At 48.4% G+C, this 18,247-nt stretch overlaps 1 protein-coding gene across 1 annotated transcript in view; it reads right to left on the bottom strand.

Moving 5' to 3' along the window:
- CUX2 (cut like homeobox 2) overlaps window positions 1-18,247 on the bottom strand; it is a 276,351-nt gene that overhangs the window by 88,481 nt on the left and 169,623 nt on the right. Inside the window, exons 2-3 of the mRNA XM_068989833.1 lie at window positions 13,544-13,654; window positions 9,912-9,959 (exon numbers count right to left, since the gene is read on the bottom strand). Of these exons, the coding sequence (XP_068845934.1) occupies window positions 9,912-9,959; window positions 13,544-13,654 (159 nt within the window). The remainder of the gene's footprint in view (window positions 1-9,911; window positions 9,960-13,543; window positions 13,655-18,247) is intronic.

Below are 18,247 nucleotides of genomic sequence, written 5' to 3'. Positions count from 1 at the left end.
CTTTTTTTTTTTAATATAGTTGACTTACAAGGGGACCTTGTTAAAACTGCGAATTCTGACTCCAGAGATCTGGGAGGTGGGGTGGGGGGGCCAATGTAACTCCATTTCTACCACACTTCCAGATGATGTGGATGCTGCTGGCCCCATGTTCTGAATATCAAAGGGTTAAAGGATGAAATTCACAAGAAATTCAATCACAACAGTGATCCTTGCGATCGTTGCTGACCCTGAGGAGCGTGTGTCTGGCTGTTTCTCTCATTCAGCTGTGCGGGCCCTGGGGACAGCAGGGGTATCTACAGCTGTTCACAACCTCATTTCTGGAGCCTGGAACTCACCCTGGAATACAGCAGGTGCAGAATAAATGTCTGCAAGACTGAAGGTCTCAGTGGAACTGGGAGGGAAGCAGGGATGGGCACGATGTGTACTCCAGGGCTCTGGCTGCAGGGGAAGGCATACCAACTCTAAAGCACGACGCAACAGTCCTGACTCTGGGAGGTTTACACCGCCCAAAACCAGTCAAGCTCTCTACCTGCACGAACCCTCCCAGCCTACCTGTGTGGTAGGGGCAGTTGCCATTCCCAGTTCACAGCCAAGGAAACCGAGGTTCACTGAGACCGTTGGTCAAGGAGAGGGCTGCAATCGGAACCCAGTTCTGTGCCGATCGAAGCTTTTGTCATTTCTGTTCCACATTACAGGAGCCAGAAGAATGATCTGTGCTCACCCTCTTAGCTTCAGGGCGGTTCTTGGCACAAATGGAGCTCAACTGTCACTATTTCCTAAGCACGTGAGTCAATGATATTCACCACCTTAGCCCTTGAATACCATGCCCGGCACACAGCAGGTGTTCAAGAAATATCACTGAACAGATGTCCGAGTGACCACAGGAATGGGCGCTCACGCCCCGAGGGGACGTGCTGGCTGCTGCAGAAGCGTTGCTCTGCCCGCCGCTGGCCCCAGGCAGACACAAGCGCTAAGAGATGCTCGGCTGACAGCGCCATGAGATGGATGCACGCCCGGCGGCCTCATCTCCCCACCGACTGGCCCCGCATGGCCTTCCATAATGCAGTCCATTAAAAGGCTTGTAAATTTTCATACACGAAAGCCTACCATGGCATCAGCACAGACTAATTGTTGTTAAATGTGCGGGAATGTTACCGCCATGCTGCTGGAGCGATCACTCTTCCCAGCTCGGCCCAGACGCTGGCCCATTCCTCTGCAGGCGGAAAGCTTACAACATGCGCACAAGGCCAAAAAGCAATTCGTGTCAAAAAGATCAATAATATAAAAATAAAGCATGAGAATTCTAGTTAAAGGGAATGTCATATAAATATGTGGCTCACGTCCATGATTCCAAGATTAAAAAAATCAATCAATATCGTTCTTTAGATGATGTTATTTCTAATGAGAAATACCCGGAACAACTGCAAATAACTGCTTAACTGGGGGGAAAAAAGCATTAATAATTTACTTTATAAGGCATATGATACTGAATGAAAGAGGATTGCTGCTGGTTCTTAATTTGGTTGTAATATGGTGTGACAGGTTCAATGATGCTTTGGTGGGTTCTTAATATTAAATTCAGAAGGATGTTCAGCTCGTTATAAGTTTTACCCCAAGCTGGGCAGGGCAAAGCCAGAGGGGCCAGACCGGATTATGGGAGCCAAGAAAACCTGCATCATCAAAGTTATTATGTCACCAGAGGAAGGGGTGGGGAGTGGGTGTGCACATACACGCATGTGAGCCGGGAACAGGAAGGGTGGACGGAAATTCTTCTCATTGAATCTTGCAAGTGACACCCTGTTTATTGAGCACTTGCTATATGCCAAGTCCTGGGCTGGGTATGCAGACTTGGGTTTGAATCCAGCTCTCTGCAATGGGCTGGGCTTCCCTGGGGGATTGTGCCTGGAAAAAACTCAGCAAAGACATATCTAAAAGGCACTGATCTGGCTGAAAAAAGAGGTCTCTTTTCAAACCCCTAACTACCTGCAAGTGTCCAATTCAGACCCTCAATGTAGAACTGATCAATTCTACAAAAATCTATAGAGTGTTCTCAGCTTCTCTGTACCCATGAAGCTCCCTGAGGAGATCCACTCAGCCCTCCAAGCTGAGGTCTGAGTCTTCCATCCTCTGCTCTGCTGGTGAAGAGCTGTGTGAGCTGGGGCAAGCAGCTGAACCTCTCTGAACTGCAACGTCTCACCTGTCAGAGGGGACGACACCAGTGGTGCCTCCCTTGAGATGTTGCTGAGACATGGTGACGCATGGCTCAATGCACAGTAAGTTTTGCTGGCTAGTGTCCCAGCCTGAGTCACCACCCACCACCATGTGCTGGGTGCTGAGCCTCACTTACCTTACCTGAGAATGGGCGAGAGCAGATGCTTCCTCACGGGGCTTGGGGAGAAGTGGGAGGAATAAATTCAGCTCATCAGCTGGGACTGATGACTAATGTCCAAAGAGCTTTGTTCTTGGAACTTTTCAAGGGTCAACTCATTTAACCCTCACATCAACCCTATGAGGTAGGTATTATTATTATCTCCATTTAAAAGCCAAGGAAGTTGAGGCCCAGAGAGGTTAAGTGACCTGCCCAGGATCACACAGTGGGCCAACAGATGGGTTAGGATGCAAGCCTGTGCCAATTTAGCTCCAAACTCACACTTGTCCCCACTGCTTATCTTTCCTGCTGGGTCCCGCTGGTCAGTGAGGCCGCTTCTCCCTGGCTTTGCTGGCTGGTCAGGACTGCATGTGTCTAACGTCCGTGTGGCCCCAAGGGGGCCCCACTCACAAAGAGATGGCATGCCAGTGCTGGGAGCGACAGAGAAAGGGTTACCTCGGGAGTAAGAGAATTATGACATCAAAGACAGCTGAAATAGCAAACAATGTTAAAAGGCAAAAGGCAAAAAAAAAAAAAGATCTTGTAATTAAATTTCAACTCGAAGGGCAAGAGTCCTGCAGGCAGACCCAACAAGAGTCCTGCAGGCAGACGCAACAGGAGGGGAGCACAGGGACCAAGTTAGGACACGGCGTGCAGGGCTGGGTGGGGGGCTCAGGGCCGATCTGAGCTGTGAGGACGTGTGCTCCAGGCCCCACTTAGGCAGCGCAGCTTCAGGAACAGGGATGGGGGACCTTGTCCTGGTCAGAACCCCTTCCGCACCCACATCTGCCTGTGAGGGCGCAGCAGGGCATCCTCAGAGTCTGGGGCTGCGACAGAAGGTGGGGGAGGCCAATGATGACTTCTGGTTCTGGGCACAGGACGGGGGCAGAGAGCAGGAGCTTAGGCAGGCGGTGTGGGGGCTCAGGCGGGGCATGCGAGGCATATAGTCTCCTCTCTGTCATTTTTGAGAGGCCAGGCCCACCCCCACCATGCGGAGGTAATCAGGAGGCTGAGGGATCCTGTTAAACCGGAGTCACAGCCGGGCCCTCTGCTCTAAAGCCTCCTGTGGTTCCCACTCAGGCAGTCACAGCCGAGGAGCCCCGGGGCCCTGAACGATGAGACACCCACAAACATGACTTCTGCTATGCGGCATGCTGGCTGAGTGTGGGGAGCCGTGCTGGGAAAGATGGGAGTCTAAGCCTGACTAGGGGTTGGAGTCAACCAGGGAGAGCTTCCTCACTCTTGGGAGGATCTGACACTTGAAAGGAGTTAATCGGGTCAAGAGACAGTACCAGGAAAACATTCCAGGTAAGAGAGCAGCAGACACGTCGCCTGAGGTGGGAATAAGCCAGGCTGTCTACTGGCTGAGGGGAGAGGCTGGGAGGGGCCAGATGGCCTGGGGTTTCTGCCCTGAGTGCCTTCTCCACCCCACACCACCCTCCTGAGGCTGAAGTCATGCCCACCTAGGGTCTCATCCTGCCTGAGGTACTAAATGGATGTCAGTCGTCTCCCCGGAACCTCATCTGTAAAGTGGAGATAATCAGAGAACCTTCCCTTAACAGAAATATCATGAAGAACACACAAAATAATCATTAGAGAGTGTGCACCACACGGTAGATGTGCAATAAAAGTCACGTCAGCAGACTTCTCCAGCAAAGGCAAGGCCCTCCTTCAGGGCCAAGCCTGGCTCCTGACCGACTAGAAGAGTAAGCAACTGAGTCTCAGCGATGTTCACATCAGAAGCCATGCAGCAGATATCCTGGCCTCTCTCTCACCTGATGCCCTGTTGGTCCGACCTGGGTCTGATCAATCCTAGCGTCCTGGCAGGTGGATATGGGCAGAAGAAGGAACTTCCAGTCCTCTGCCCACCTGAAAGTGAGGGAACTCCCCTTGGTAGATTGTGTTTGGCACCTCTGGCTACAGGAGACCTGTGGGAAAGGGTCTGGAATGCCTCAGAACACAGGAGATTATGGCTTGTTACATCTCTGACCAGGGTGGCACCCTGAAACCCACATGAATCAGGCTGTCCAAGTGCAATCACCCCATTTTAGAGAAGGTACAGTACAGAGTAGCTCATTCAATGAAGGGTATATGTATTTATTTGTTGACTGAATCATCCACTCATCCAACCGACACCCATCCACCCAGGATAGGAGTGCCAGGGTGGTGGGCATCGTGCCACGCTTTGCCACCTAACCACCCGCAGGGAAGGCAGCAAGGCCTCCTCTTTTGCTTTCTTGCAAATTCCTATTTCAACATCACCCTTCTGCTCCTCCACAGACAGAACTTCAACTGTATCTGTTCTAGACTTCCTTTAGCTATTGGGGTCTGCCTTGTAGATGCACCCCAATTCTATGGGAAGAGATACAAAGGAGAAGAGACGAAAGCTCAGAACTGCTGATGCTTCCACCTGGGCCCCTGGAGGGCAATGCTAGGTTTGAAACTGAGAAGGCTGCATGCTGCCTGTGTGCCCTGGCTTCTGCCTTGGGATGCCCTCGGGCATCGGGAGGGCAGAAGGCAGTGCTCTGCATGGGGGTGGTGATCTAAGGACCTGGTGCTGGGGGAAAATGAGAAGGCTAAACTCTGGCAAAGGCTGAAGGAGAGGGGCTGGGGGCGTACAGAAGAAAATGCAGAAGAAGGTGGAAGAAAAGAGGAGGGAGATGAGAGTTGAGGATCAGTGGGGAGGAAAGAATTGGCACTCTAAATCCGGGCGCTCTGATTACCTCCTGTTGTGTAACCAGCCACCTCAAATGCAAAGGGCTCATAACAACTTCTTATCTTCATGGTCCTGGGGGTTGACTGGGCTCAGTGGGGTGGTTCTTTCTTGTCCTCTCTCAGGCAGTCATGGCAAGATGGCAGCTGATGGCCAGCATGGTTTCTTGACTTGCGTCTGGTGCCTTGGTGTCCCTGGCCCCTCTCTCTACCATGTGAAGACTCATCCCTCAGGGGCTCTCCATGCAGGCTGGGCTTCTCACCACAGGGAGCCTCAGGGTGGTCACATTTCTTACAGGAAGGCTGGGCTGGAGGAGGCGGGAGGTAGAAAGCCCAGGCCGGCTGAGGCCTCTGCTGTCGTGGGCACAGGGTCACCTCTGGCACGTCTACTGGTTCAAGTGGAAACTACTCTAAAGGCCCATATTCAGAGGATGGAGACACAGGCTCCACCTCCTGATGGGGGAAAGCCAGGATCCAGCAGAGACGTGCAGCCACTGAGGCAACAGTGTGAACCTGAAGGTCGGTAAACGAAGGGGACCTCTGGGCGGGACGTGACCCCTACATGCTGGTTCAGCCACAGGCACTGAGCTCCTAGGGACATTATAGGAAGGGGACCTCTGGGCGGGACGTGACCCCCACATGCTGGTTCAGCCACAGGCACTGAGCTCCTGGGGACATTATAGGAAGGGGACCTCTGGGCGGGACGTGACCCCCACATGCTGGTTCAGCCACAGGCACTGAGCTCCTGGGGACATTATAGGAAGGGGACCTCTGGGCGGGACGTGACCCCCACATGCTGGTTCAGCCACAGGCACTGAGCTCCTGGGGACATTATAGGAAGGGGACCTCTGGGCGGGACGTGACCCCCACATGCTGGTTCAGCCACAGGCACTGAGCTCCTGGGGACATTGTAAGAAGGGGACCTCTGGGCGGGACGTGACCCCCACATGCTGGTTCAGCCACAGGCACTGAGCTCCTGGGGACATTGTAAGAAGGGGACCTCTGGGCGGGACGTGACCCCCACATGCTGGTTCAGCCACAGGCACTGAGCTCCTAGGGACATTATAGGTATTTGTTGAGTGGGCCTTGGAGGGACCAAGGAGAAGGGTGGCCCTTCAAGTTCTGGCACAAACGCTTGCCCAACTCCCTCTTCCGTCTCTTGGTAGGTGATGTCTCGACTCCCTCACCAAGCTCCTAAAAGGCGGTCATGCCACACGCGCTCCCTCTGATCCTGAGAGGACAGGGAGACAACATCCTCAGGCCTGAGCAACCAGAGACACACACACCACAGTGAGAGCAAACGACTGGCTGGCCACTTGACAGTGAATCTCCCTGGACCTCATGCGATCCCAACAGCTGTCCCTATGTAGGAGGGAACAGTGGCTCAGAGATACGAAGTCACTGGCCAGAGTCACACAGGCAGTGATGGCGGGACTCAGACCCCGGGCGTCTGACCACTACTCTCTCGCTTCCCATGGGGGCCAGAGGCTGTCTCTGCCTCTTTGGTTTCCAAACTGCTATGTTTCAATCAGGCCCAGGTGAACAAGTCTGTTCTGCCTCAATGGAAGGGGTTTTACACCATGCAGGCCACATCTCCTTCATGGCGGAAGAGGAAGGAAGCAGGGGAAAAAAACCCTCTCACAGCAGTGGCCTTGCCATCTTCCTGCTGGGCCACTGCACACACGCCTTAGCAAAGTTTCACCTCTGATTTACCATAACAAAACTTTTAATTTAGATGTTTTCGTCTCTCTCTCCAAGTAAAAATAAGTTTAAAATAATGACTGTAATAAATGAAGGTAATTAATTGTAGTTTGTTCCTTTACTGTCTAGTCAGCTTAATTTTACCTTTTCAACTAATAATGAGAAAATAATTTTTGTGCTCGGAGGGTTAATGATATGTAACTGCGAGAACTGCTAATTGCATGTTGCAATCCATCCATCAACAACCCCATCTGTGCGACTTGATTATGTTTGCTAAATTATTGCTTTGAATTATCTTTCATAAAGCAACTTTTGTAATTAGCGGGGCTTTCGTCTTGCTCTTTTCTCTGCGCACAAGGATATTCAAACTTTGGCCATTTCAAGCTGTCTCCATTAAGCCACCTTCTCTGGCTGTCTTTGTTTCCCTGAGCAGGGGGAATCAAGACTGTCCTTTAAAGCAATCAAGGCGGAGAGGGAAAGCTTCCTCAATTCACAGCAGGGCAAATTCACTTCCTCTCCGCCTCTCTCCCACCACCAGCACGGTGGGGGAAAGAAAAAGAAAATAAGACCCCCGCATACATAGTATGAAAAGATAAAAGGATGCCTGTATTCTGTATACACCAGGGCTGGTGGAGTGAAATTAAGGAATGAACTTGAACGTGTTATATTTCAACAAGAGGCCCGCACTTGGGGAGAAGGAATGACGGGTACGATATTCAGCCTTGGCGTTTTATGGGTTAGTTTATGTGACTCTGGAAGGTGTTCGCCTCAGGGAATATTCCTGGGAGGTGATTAATGCCCACTTGGGAATCTGCAGCTCTGAGCCCAGAGCCTGGTGGATTGCGAGAGGGAAGTGGCATAAAGGATGAACCCTCATTAAAAAAATTAAAATGAAAATCAAATTTGGATTATAAACGGCCTGTGTTGTGCAGTTTGTTCTGGACGAAGAAGATGCTTTTTATTAACACCTTTCTCTGCCAGCGCTTCTCCCCTGAGGCACTGGGAGGGACATGGCAGCCGCGATGGATTAGTCAATAGATCATGAAGAAAGCAGGGGTTTTGGGAATAAAACTCCAGACAAATGTAGTCTTTTTGGTACATTAAAGGGACGATGGAAAACCCTTTTAGAAAAATTAACGAAGTTCTTTGAAGATTGTCAGCTATTAAAATGGGGTCTATTCCACATGCCATGTGGATTTGGAAACGAGAATTCAGCTTTGCCTCTTCTGGGCGCCCTAAGACTCTCTCTCTCCTCCTGCACTTACTGAGCACCAACTGTGTGCCAGACACCATGTCAACTGCCCCCACCCTGTTCAGTTCTCAGAAGCCCTCCTGTTAGTTGCCTTTATCGAAGGAGGAAAACTGCAGCTCAGAGAGGTTAAGGAACCTCCCCCACGCCACACAACTAGTTTAAGAGTCAAGCCAGGCCCATCTGAGTCTGCTCCACATGTACTTTCCACTATACTACACTTGAGTCTTCTCTGACCACTGCCGAAATCTAACGTCTAACTCTTATTCCCATCGAAAGATGATGTAAGTCATGCTGGCTTCCTCTAGGGACAGAAAACCCCCTTCTTTTGGCTAAAAAGCCTTGAACACCTAGTTAGGAAAGAGGCAGATTCTGACCCAGGCATAGTGGAGGCGAAAGAAACCGATGTTGAAGGTGACTGATAACAGAAATAAAATAGAAAGGCTCTTAACACACAAAGTGATGTTCCGAACACTCTGTGAGTATTAACTTTGTTCCTCATTCACAGCCCTATGGAATAGGTATAATTATTATCCAGCTTTGTAGAGTGGATACAAAAGTAACTTGTGCATAGAGGCACAAGCAACCTGCTTAAGGTCCAACAGCTAGAAACTGGTAGAAGCAGGATTCAAACCCAGGTTGACTCCAGAGTCTGTGCTCTTCACTCCTGAGAAGCTCTCGATGCATCAGGAATTACATTAAATTCTTTCCTTTCATTGTATTTCATCTAATCCTCAGAACAACATGAAAAGATCTGTAGTGCTTTTATTCTCCTTTAACAGATGGGGAAACTGAGGCTCTAAGTGGTTAAGTGAAGCTTTGCCATGCCAACCCAAGCAAGGGGAACGGCTAAGAAAGTAATGCTCTACATGAAGCACTCAATGCCTGTCTTGGGGCTGGACCAAAGGATCAGCTGCCCGAGAGCGCTTGTGTGCTGAATGCTTCTCACGGGACCGTGAGCTGGCAGATGGGGACCTTTTTTTTAAAAAAAAAAAAAAAGCACAAAGCCATGACAACACATTCCTAACATTATTGGTCTTCTTTCTGGGTTTTTTCCACCCTCTTCAGCTCAGGCACCTCACAACCAAATGAATCAATACCGGATGGCCCTATAAATAAATAAGCACATCAGTCAACTCAGTAATAAAATGAAAGGATGAAAAATATGGAAATCAGCGACATTTGTGTAAATCCAGTTATTGTTTACTTTAATATTGCCTTATGTGCTTACTCGGTTCTGAAGAGACAGATTTAAAGTAATGTGGCACTTGGCGGACGACAGACTTAAAAATGCCATCTCCACTGGCGAGTGCTTAAGGGCCAGTCCTTTCAGCGTCCTGCCTGAATCCAGGGGAAGACTGAGAAGAGCCCCCTGAAGACAGAATGTTGGAGAAACAGCCCTGCTCTTCCACTCCCCTGACTCAGTGTAACTCCATTCTTTTCCTTGCCAACCTCCTGCGCCAGCCAGACAAGTGGACATTCCTGGAATCCTGGTCACCAAGTCAAGCAAAGAGGAGACACGGGGGAGGTCCAGCTCCATCCCAGGGCTCCAGGAAGGCCAGAGAAACAACTGGCTGAGGACAGCTCAGCTGCTGCCAAAGGAGTGAGGGCCCGATGGGCAGGAAAGGATGTGAAAGGAGTAGGTTTTAAATACTCCGATGGTGGGTGGTAGAGAGGATGTCAGAGCAGGCAGCAATCCCACCAAACGGAAACAGAGCACCCTTTCTTATCATGATACTATGGCTGATCTGGAGGGCATGGGCAGTCTACAATGGGGGCAGGGAAGTTTCTCTGCTGCTAGAAACCTGTGACAACCCCAGGTGGGAAAGGAGAAACAGCTGGGGGGTATTTTCATGACATGCCACAGGCCTTGGGTCTTACCTCAGCTTGGAAGCTTTTTAATACAGGAGCCACCATCTCTCTGATTTCCTGTAAAAGAGATCAGTGAAAAGTTCACTGTGGTGTCAAGTAGCCCCTGCCTGCAGCTCACTGTTGTCCCTCAAATCAGCAAGTGCGTCCCATGGGACTTGCGCTCCATGAGATTTCATGAGGGTTCCTCATATATACACCTACAGACAGACCCAAACACACGCAAAGGGGCCCGGTCAGGTCTGATCGGAACACATCAAGCACAACGTCAAGCTTCTTCCCTGCAGGACCCTTCCCACGGTGCACATTGGGAATTTCTGGAAGAGGGAGAGGAAGTAGCATTTCCCAAGTGGATCTGATCATGGAATGCTGTTTTATGCAAAGTACCTCATGCGACTGGTGGCTCATCATGGGTCATTCTTTGGAGCTGGGGCTGGAGAGGCTCCACGCCCTGGGTCATGTTACCAACATCCCTTCAAGAAAACCTCTGTCCTCCAGGAGCTGCTCGGGAGATGTCTCTGGAGGTTGCCATTTCTGCCTTCCCATTCAGTTGCCCTCTCTAGCAAAAACTGCATTTGGCATTTTAGCAACACTGCCCTGTACTGTCACCCCTTCCTCACCAGAAGATGGGGTTTCTGGGGGCTTGGTGGGGTCACCTGTCATGGGACCCAGCTCAGAAGAAGGGCTCTGTAAATGCTTACTAAACTCTATGCCACCGGGCTATCTTCAGAAGGGAGCCTCTTATTTTTGGACCCTAATTTCATGCCTTCCTCCAGGGCCTTTGAGGTTCCCAGCCTCAAGGATGCCCCTGGTGGACTCCCATGAGTTCTCTCCAGCGTGCAAGAGGAAGGTCTTTTAGAACCGAGGGTCCCAAGATCTTGACTATAAATGCTCCAGTTTTCTCTGAGACCCACTGGTGACTCCTCTAACCACTGTCATCTATGGTCCACAAGAAACCCCTGTTGGGGGAGAACCTGAGGGGGCTCGAGAGAACGGAGAGGGAGCGGGTAGCAGAGAAAAGCAGGAAAGGGAAGGATGCACCAAATACATATGTCAGGTGAAGAATACATCTCTCAACTGTGAAATGGGATGGTGTTGCTTCTGGAAACAACCCTTCTTCTGGGTCCTGGGAACGCATCCTCACTGTTCTGGGCCCCCCAGGGCTTCTGAGAGCCACTGACTACTATTATGTGCTGGGGATCTACAGGAGAGATGTGGGGAGCGCGTGTGAACCTAGGGAATTTATTTGATCAGCCCCTGAGTGCAGGGGCTGAGCTTGGAAAAGGAAACTTCTGTAGACCCAGGTTGCGGGTTGTAAACTCAAATGCCCACAGAGGCTGGAGGAAGAGGACAGGACGGAGGCAGGCTGGGCGGCCTGTGGCAAATCTCAGGAGGACACAGTGCCTTTGTAAGGGGGTGGCAGCTGCTCGGCTGTTTCTGATGGCTGCTGCATGGGGGCGGAGCCTCTGTGTGGCCAGCTCTACCAAATGGTCTCAAAAGAGATTGGAAATCCGAGTTTTGGGGTGAAATCAGAGATGATAAATGTTGATAACTTACTGTAAAATTGGAGAGACTTTTACAGACCAAATAAAACACATCAACAGAAAACCTCTGGTCTGGGTTTCAGGAAACATAAGTATTAGAAGGGGCTTATCTCCTCTGAATTTATAGAAAGGGACACAGGGGCTCTGAGAGGTACTGACTGTTGAAGGTCCCAAAGCACGTGAGTGGCACAGCTGGAATTACAATGCAGGTCAACAGATTCTCCAAACGGGCTCTGTTCACAAACCCCCACTCATATGAATTTAGGGGATTCAAATCTGAGAACCGAGGTGAAGTCGGTGGGACTTTGGACCAGTGCCAACTCTTTCTAGACACCCACCGCCCTTTCTGTCTGCTTAACCCCTGGGGGGAACCAAGCCCAGGCACCAGCAGGAGGTGAGCTGGATACCAGCCAGATGATGTTCTTAAATAAACATGTCTTGGCATGACTCTCCCCCATCAGGAGAGACTAGTTCCAAAAATGAGAATTTTCAGAGGCGCACTATAATAGGAATGGAAACTTATTCCTCCTAATTACATAATTGCATAATTATGCAGTATTAAAATTATGTAAGCTGAACTCAGAGGCTTAAAACCTGGCCTGGATTTCTCTTATCACCTGGGGGCTGTCACGTGGCCTGGGGGAAGGAGGTCTAAACAGTGGGCTGTGGAGATTTGTGGCCATTTCATCTCTGCTTCCCAGAGACTGGACTCAAAGACAAAGCTTCCGGTTCTCTCACTCTAGGCAGAAAAACTGGTTTAAAGACCAAGCTGTTCTCTGTTCTACGAGGGGAAGAAGGATGCTCAGAATCTCCTCATGCCTTCTTAGGTCCCAGTCAAACCCAGGACTCAACTTGGTCTTTCGAAAGCTGTACCACGGGAGACACGCAGAGCTGAGATTCCCGCCCTTTCTCCAAGTGCACTCTCTCTCACCTCTCAAACCTGATTCCCCCCAGACCTGCTCCAGGTACAAGTCCTAACTAGAACCTACTTCCCACTCTTGCCTTGAAGAATCAAAGACATTTATGACATGTGAGGAGGATTTCACAGCTAAGAGACCGACCCCTCTGAGTTTATGTGGCCTGATTTCTGGGTAGGCTCCTTCTTCTCCACTGTGGCCCCCTTCTCCATCAGCAAGGTGGCAACAGGACTTCTAGGTGCTTCCAACAGGCAGAATGGAATCAACATGTCTAAGTCTAACATTATACCTTTGGAATGGCAGACCCTGTTTGGTTCTCCTCCAAGATCCAGGCCACCTGAGTGGGCAGAGAGCTGAGTGGGCTGAGATAGAGAACTCCACCCTCTGCTGACCACAGAGAGGCACGGCTGGCTTTGGGAATGGGCCGGGCATCTGTTTCCCGTTTTCATGGCTCTGACGTGTCACATCCCTGCCAACATTATATGGAGTCAGGAGGTTTTTTTTCTTCCTATTTGCATTTATTTCCATCATTTAAAAAAAATTTGAGGAGCAACGGGGGGCCTGATAGAAGAGGAAAAAAAATTCACACATTCACCCCTGTGAAGAAAGAAATGTGTCCATTCTTGTCTTTTTCCCTGCGGGACTCTTACATTGTGGGGGCTGGTCATTAACTGGACCACCCTCATAGCAGCTGGGAAAGACAACGCTGGTGGCTGGAGTTGCAAAGGAACGGGTGAAGAATGAGCCACATTTATGGGGGGTGGGTGCCACTTTCAGAGTTGGGAGATTAAGGGAAGGGCTGGAGAGGGTGATAGTCTACAGCCACCATCTCCCAGACGCCAACAGGAAAGCAAAACAAAACCAGGAACTCGAGACAAATTGTCTTTGCTGTCAAGGCCAAGCATCTGACTTGGACGTTAATGCGGGGAGAAAATGGATGTTGTACAGAGCCCTCAAAAACAATGACTTCTGTGGAGAAGCGTCCTGCTCTCACTCTAGACAGCACCGCTGAGTGCCACTATACGAAGAAACGCGGAGACGTTGAGGGTTTTAATTTTTCTTTGTGGCTAATTAGCTTCTTTTCTTGTTAGTCACTTATGTCTATAGTTTTCAAAATATAGTTGGAATGGAGAAAAATCTGCATTCCTACTGAGTTAATTCTATAACAGCAACTATACTGTACCTCAGGTACATTTTTCTTAAATTCCCGGCGGAGTTCAATTAAATGTTTATGAGAATGTTCACTCTCCTCCTGCCGTGCAGACAGCTCGGAAGCGACGGAATTAAGCTCCTTCTGGAACAATAAAAAAAAAAAAAAAGGAGAGAGAGAAAAGAAAAAGATTTTTTTCCTCCTTTTCCTTTTTAATCATTGTACAAAACAGCATTCCAAACAAGTTTTCTTAACTTACAAAAAAGCTGAGAAAAGACAGGATATTGACTCCTGGCACAAATGAATAATTTACGAAACTGAGGATGCAACCGAAAAAAATCCAGGACAGCTTTTTTGCTTGTCAGAAGTCAGGCCAGATCAATACTCTCCTATAAAGTTGGGTGGAGTTGTTTTTTTTCATTTCTTCCTTACGCCTCTGCCCCACCTCTTAAATTTCCAAGGGAGTGATGGCATAAGCTTGTCAGTAACTGTAGAAAACATCTCCAAACCGTGTCAAAATAGTAAAGTGCGGCATATTGTATGGGCATATTATAGTGTAAGAAAGTGCTGTCGACAGCTTTCATATATCAGAGGTGGGAACTGTTCCAACTATGACTTACTCACACTTAAGGGTTCATAAATACGCCTTTTAAGATATAGATGGCTTTTTAATTTCAGTAGATTTTGGAAAAATGAAGGTGCCAATAAGAAGCAAGATGACCTTTTGTGTATCCTGCAGTAAATCATTTAAGGTTCACTTCAAGTATAAGAAATATTTCATTGAAGACGGCTGGATTCAGAGCAAAGGATTGGAAGCAGCCTTGCCTGCTTATGTGGAATGAAGGTTTCAGACCTTCATTGTTTTTACAGGATGCACCAAGGAGGGAAAAAAAGAGTGAGGGATGGAAGTGGGGGACGCTCCAGCTCACACATGACAGACAATGTCTGCTGGTCGTACATGTATATTTGATCACCCCTCTCGCAGCTTTCTTCACTTTAACGGTGGCAGTTTCACAAGGGGAGTACAATTCACCATGAGTTGTCATGGATTTCATTTGCATAATTCAAGAAATGCTCTGTTTATGTGGTCTGCTGCTTTCTTGCACCATCCCGAGATGGGCTTTTTTCTGGACCATAACTCGAGGAGCATTTCTGTATATATCACCCGATTATATTTGCAGCAATCAAGCCCCATAATTTCCTAAATCCGGTGATGCAATAAATTTCTGCAATCAGATTTATTAAAAACACACACACAGATGCGAGAGTGTATTTCGAGGGTGAACTCTTTAATCTAACATATGTATGACGAGGCCTGGTACCGTGTTGAAAGACCCCATTTGTCATCGCTAATATGCATTCATCTTGCACACACAATGAAACACTTTTACCATTAGATAATGAAATAAAAGTACTATTAACCCGCTGCAAATCCTTTTCCCTCTAAGAGACAAAATGCATGGTAATTGTCTTATATCATGTCTGAGCGTCGGTAAATCTGCTCAATAGCAGTTCACCATAGCACCATAAACCTCATACCCACTGGAGGCTGGAGTGTCTACCCTAAACCCAGAACAAGTGCCTCTGCCTATGGAGCTTTTGGGAGAAATCAGGGAAGGACTTTCTATTTCTGGAGAAATGTCTAACTTCTTTGGAGACTCATGAGACTAGAAGGGAGAAGGTCGAGGCAAAAAAAAAAAAAAAGTCATTAAAATAGAGGGGCAAGAGACTTGGAAGTGTGGTGCTCTCCAAGGTGCTGAAATCAACTCTATGCCACAGCACTGGGTGCACCAACTCCAAGGTACAGCGACTTCTAGTCCAAACGTCCCATTGAATTATTGAGTCAGGTAAGGCACAAGGTGTCATGGGAGAGGAGAGAGAGAAAACAGCAACAATTTCTGACAGTCTACCAAGGTTATAGAGAAAATAAGGAGATTTCTGGTTTATCATCATTTAAAAATAACTGCAGTTTCCAATGAAGAAACCACAGTTGACTGTGACCAAAATATCAAATGACTAGAGAGAGATCTGTGTTTGCAGCAACAGGACTGATTAAAGGTAGGCAAAACCCAACTAGGTGGTGCAGCCAGGTGGACAGACCCTCACTTGGCAGGAGGGAAGGAATCAGAATGTCACGGTCAACTGAGTTGTGGCAGGATGCTCACAGTTTTTCTCATCTGTCCTGAAGATAAAGGTGTGATTTTTACATTGCTACAGGACAAACAGAACTGAGACTTGGGTTAACATCACACGATTTAGAATGATCATATATCTGACACAATGTTCTTATCTCTGGGATACTAACTCTCCCAGCATCCCAGCAACCTCATGGGGGTTGATCTTTGACTCCTTATTTAAAACATCAAACCCAGGTTCCAAAAGGAAATCTCAGAGCAGGATAAGTCCAACTGTCTGATGTGCTATACCAGACAATGACGCCGTGCAAGGGCACAGGCTCCCTCCGCCCTAACCTCCCAGGCTGCCAGTGGGTACGGATCTGTCTGCGGCATGCATACTGTAGACAGGGCAGAGTGAGACTGGGTGTGGAACATCAGTAGGCCTCCAACTCCAGCCCCCCAGGCAAGCCCAGCTCTTGGCGTCTTTCCTGTTCATCCCTAGAGGAGCAGATGATGTGTCTGATGTCCACGTTCTTCCCCACATTGTCTTACATCTATGTTCATCTTTCAACCCTGAATTCTTGCCACTTTTCTATGGTAAGTACACCACCACCACCAACAATAGTAAATAATCATCGTGCTTTGTGCTAAGTCGCTTCAGTTGTGTCCGACTCTTGGCAACCTGATGGACCATAGCCCACCAGGCTCCTCTATCCATGGGATTTTCCCAGGCAAGAATACTGGAGAGGGTTGCCATGCACTCCTCCAGAGGATTTTCCCAACCCAGGGTTCAAACTCACGTCTCTTATGTCTCCTGCCACTAGCGTCACCTGGGAAGCCCAAATAAATAATCGTAACTATCACTTACTAGGTCCTTACACCTACCAGGCAACATGCTAAAGCTCCTTATATACGTCATCTCATGTGGTGACGTATTGTAAGTCGATGTCACCATCTCAACATGGTGACATGTTATAAGTTGATTCAAGCAGGGACTAAGAAACAAATTATAGTCCTAAGAACTCAGGTGCGACTTATCGCCTTGGTGGATTATAAAGGCAAAATTAAAATGTCCTGCTCTTCACTGGGCTTCTGTTCCTTCCTCACTAGCTGGGGGATGTTCAGGGAGCTGTTTTTAAATGTTATAAACATGTAAAGCATCAAGCACATTACTAATTGTTTAACAAGTGTTGGTTGATATTAAACTTAGATAAACTGAGAGCTCAGAGAACAACCCCCTAGATCAGTGATTCTACGAGTTCTGGATTTCACAGGTTGGTAAAAATCTTACACCCCTTGTTGTTATTGTTCAGTTGCTAAGTTGTGTCTGATTCTCTGCGATCCCATGGACCGCATCATGCCAGGCCTCCCTGTCCCTCACCATCTCCCGGAGTTCACCCAAGTTCATGTCCACTAAATTGGTGATGCCATCCAATCATCTCACCCTCTGTCATCCTCTTCTCCTTCTGCTTTCAATCTTGCCCAGCATCACACCCCTGCCCCCAAATGAAAGGATGGCAGAGTATTGCCAAGTTTTACTCTAACAGGCAAAGAAAATAAAAAACTACTCCCTCCCACCCTAAAAGACAAGACTATTTAAACATTAACAAAGCAAGATGGCCAATGAGAGAACTGACAAGTCTTTTAAAATAAACGTATTTAAATTAAAAAAAGCTCATAGCATTGTATTTATTTTGAAGGAATATAAAAAACTCTCATAAACATAAACCAGCACCCGTCTGAAGTTGAGTTTTAGAAATAAGTGTCTGAACTCCCAGGCACATACACAGCTTGCAGGGCCTCTTTGATGACCAAGCAGAACTTGGGATCCTCTCCCACCCGGCCCCCAGCCCCCAGCCCTAGGGGAGCCATGATTAACACAGCTCCAGACTTTGGGCCAGGCCCAGGCGGGGAGAAGACTCATCTGATTAACTGGCCATCAGCAGCAGACAGACAGCCCGGAGCCCGGCGCAGACCATTCAAATAATGATCATCATAAACAGCCCATTTGCAACTAAAAAGAAATAATTTTAATGAGCTTGGAGCAGATGATAGATGCAGCTGAGGCTCGGGCCAGTGTGCAGAAAGAAAGGGAGCCGGGACTGAGCTGCATCCAGGACCAGGAGCAGCAGGAAGAGGCTGGGGTAAGGGAAGATGGGCTCTTCTAATGGAACCTACGTCTCTGCTGCTTGTCTACGCGAAACGCCCACTGTCTGGGAAGTGCTCCTAACTCTGAGAGGGTCTGCCATCACCTTGCTGGGCAACCTTGGAGCTTCCCAGGCATGCAGGGTCTTGGAACATATGAGCCAGAAGGAACTTTTGAGGCTGTCCAGTTCATCACTGCCTGAACTTCAACCATACATACCACTCTGCATGCATTCTGCCATATTGATATTTCACATGAATTAAACAAAGTCCTTGGTATTTATATTCAAACTGATTCATATCTTTGTTTTTGCATAACTTTAAATTCAATTTTAAGCTCAAATTTCCTACACCTTTATATATCTTGCTCAGATAGATACACAGAATATTCATGCTCCAAGCACCTTGGAAGGCTCTCTGTGCCCTCTCCTAGTAAGTACTCCCTAAAGGTAACCATCATTCTGACCCTAGTGTC

Source organism: Capricornis sumatraensis, chromosome 17, assembly GCF_032405125.1.
Source record: "Capricornis sumatraensis isolate serow.1 chromosome 17, serow.2, whole genome shotgun sequence".
In the NCBI taxonomy this organism is placed as follows: domain Eukaryota; kingdom Metazoa; phylum Chordata; class Mammalia; order Artiodactyla; family Bovidae; genus Capricornis; species Capricornis sumatraensis.
Note: the sequence above shows the minus strand (reverse complement) of the source record. Positions and strands in the feature narration are given on the sequence as shown.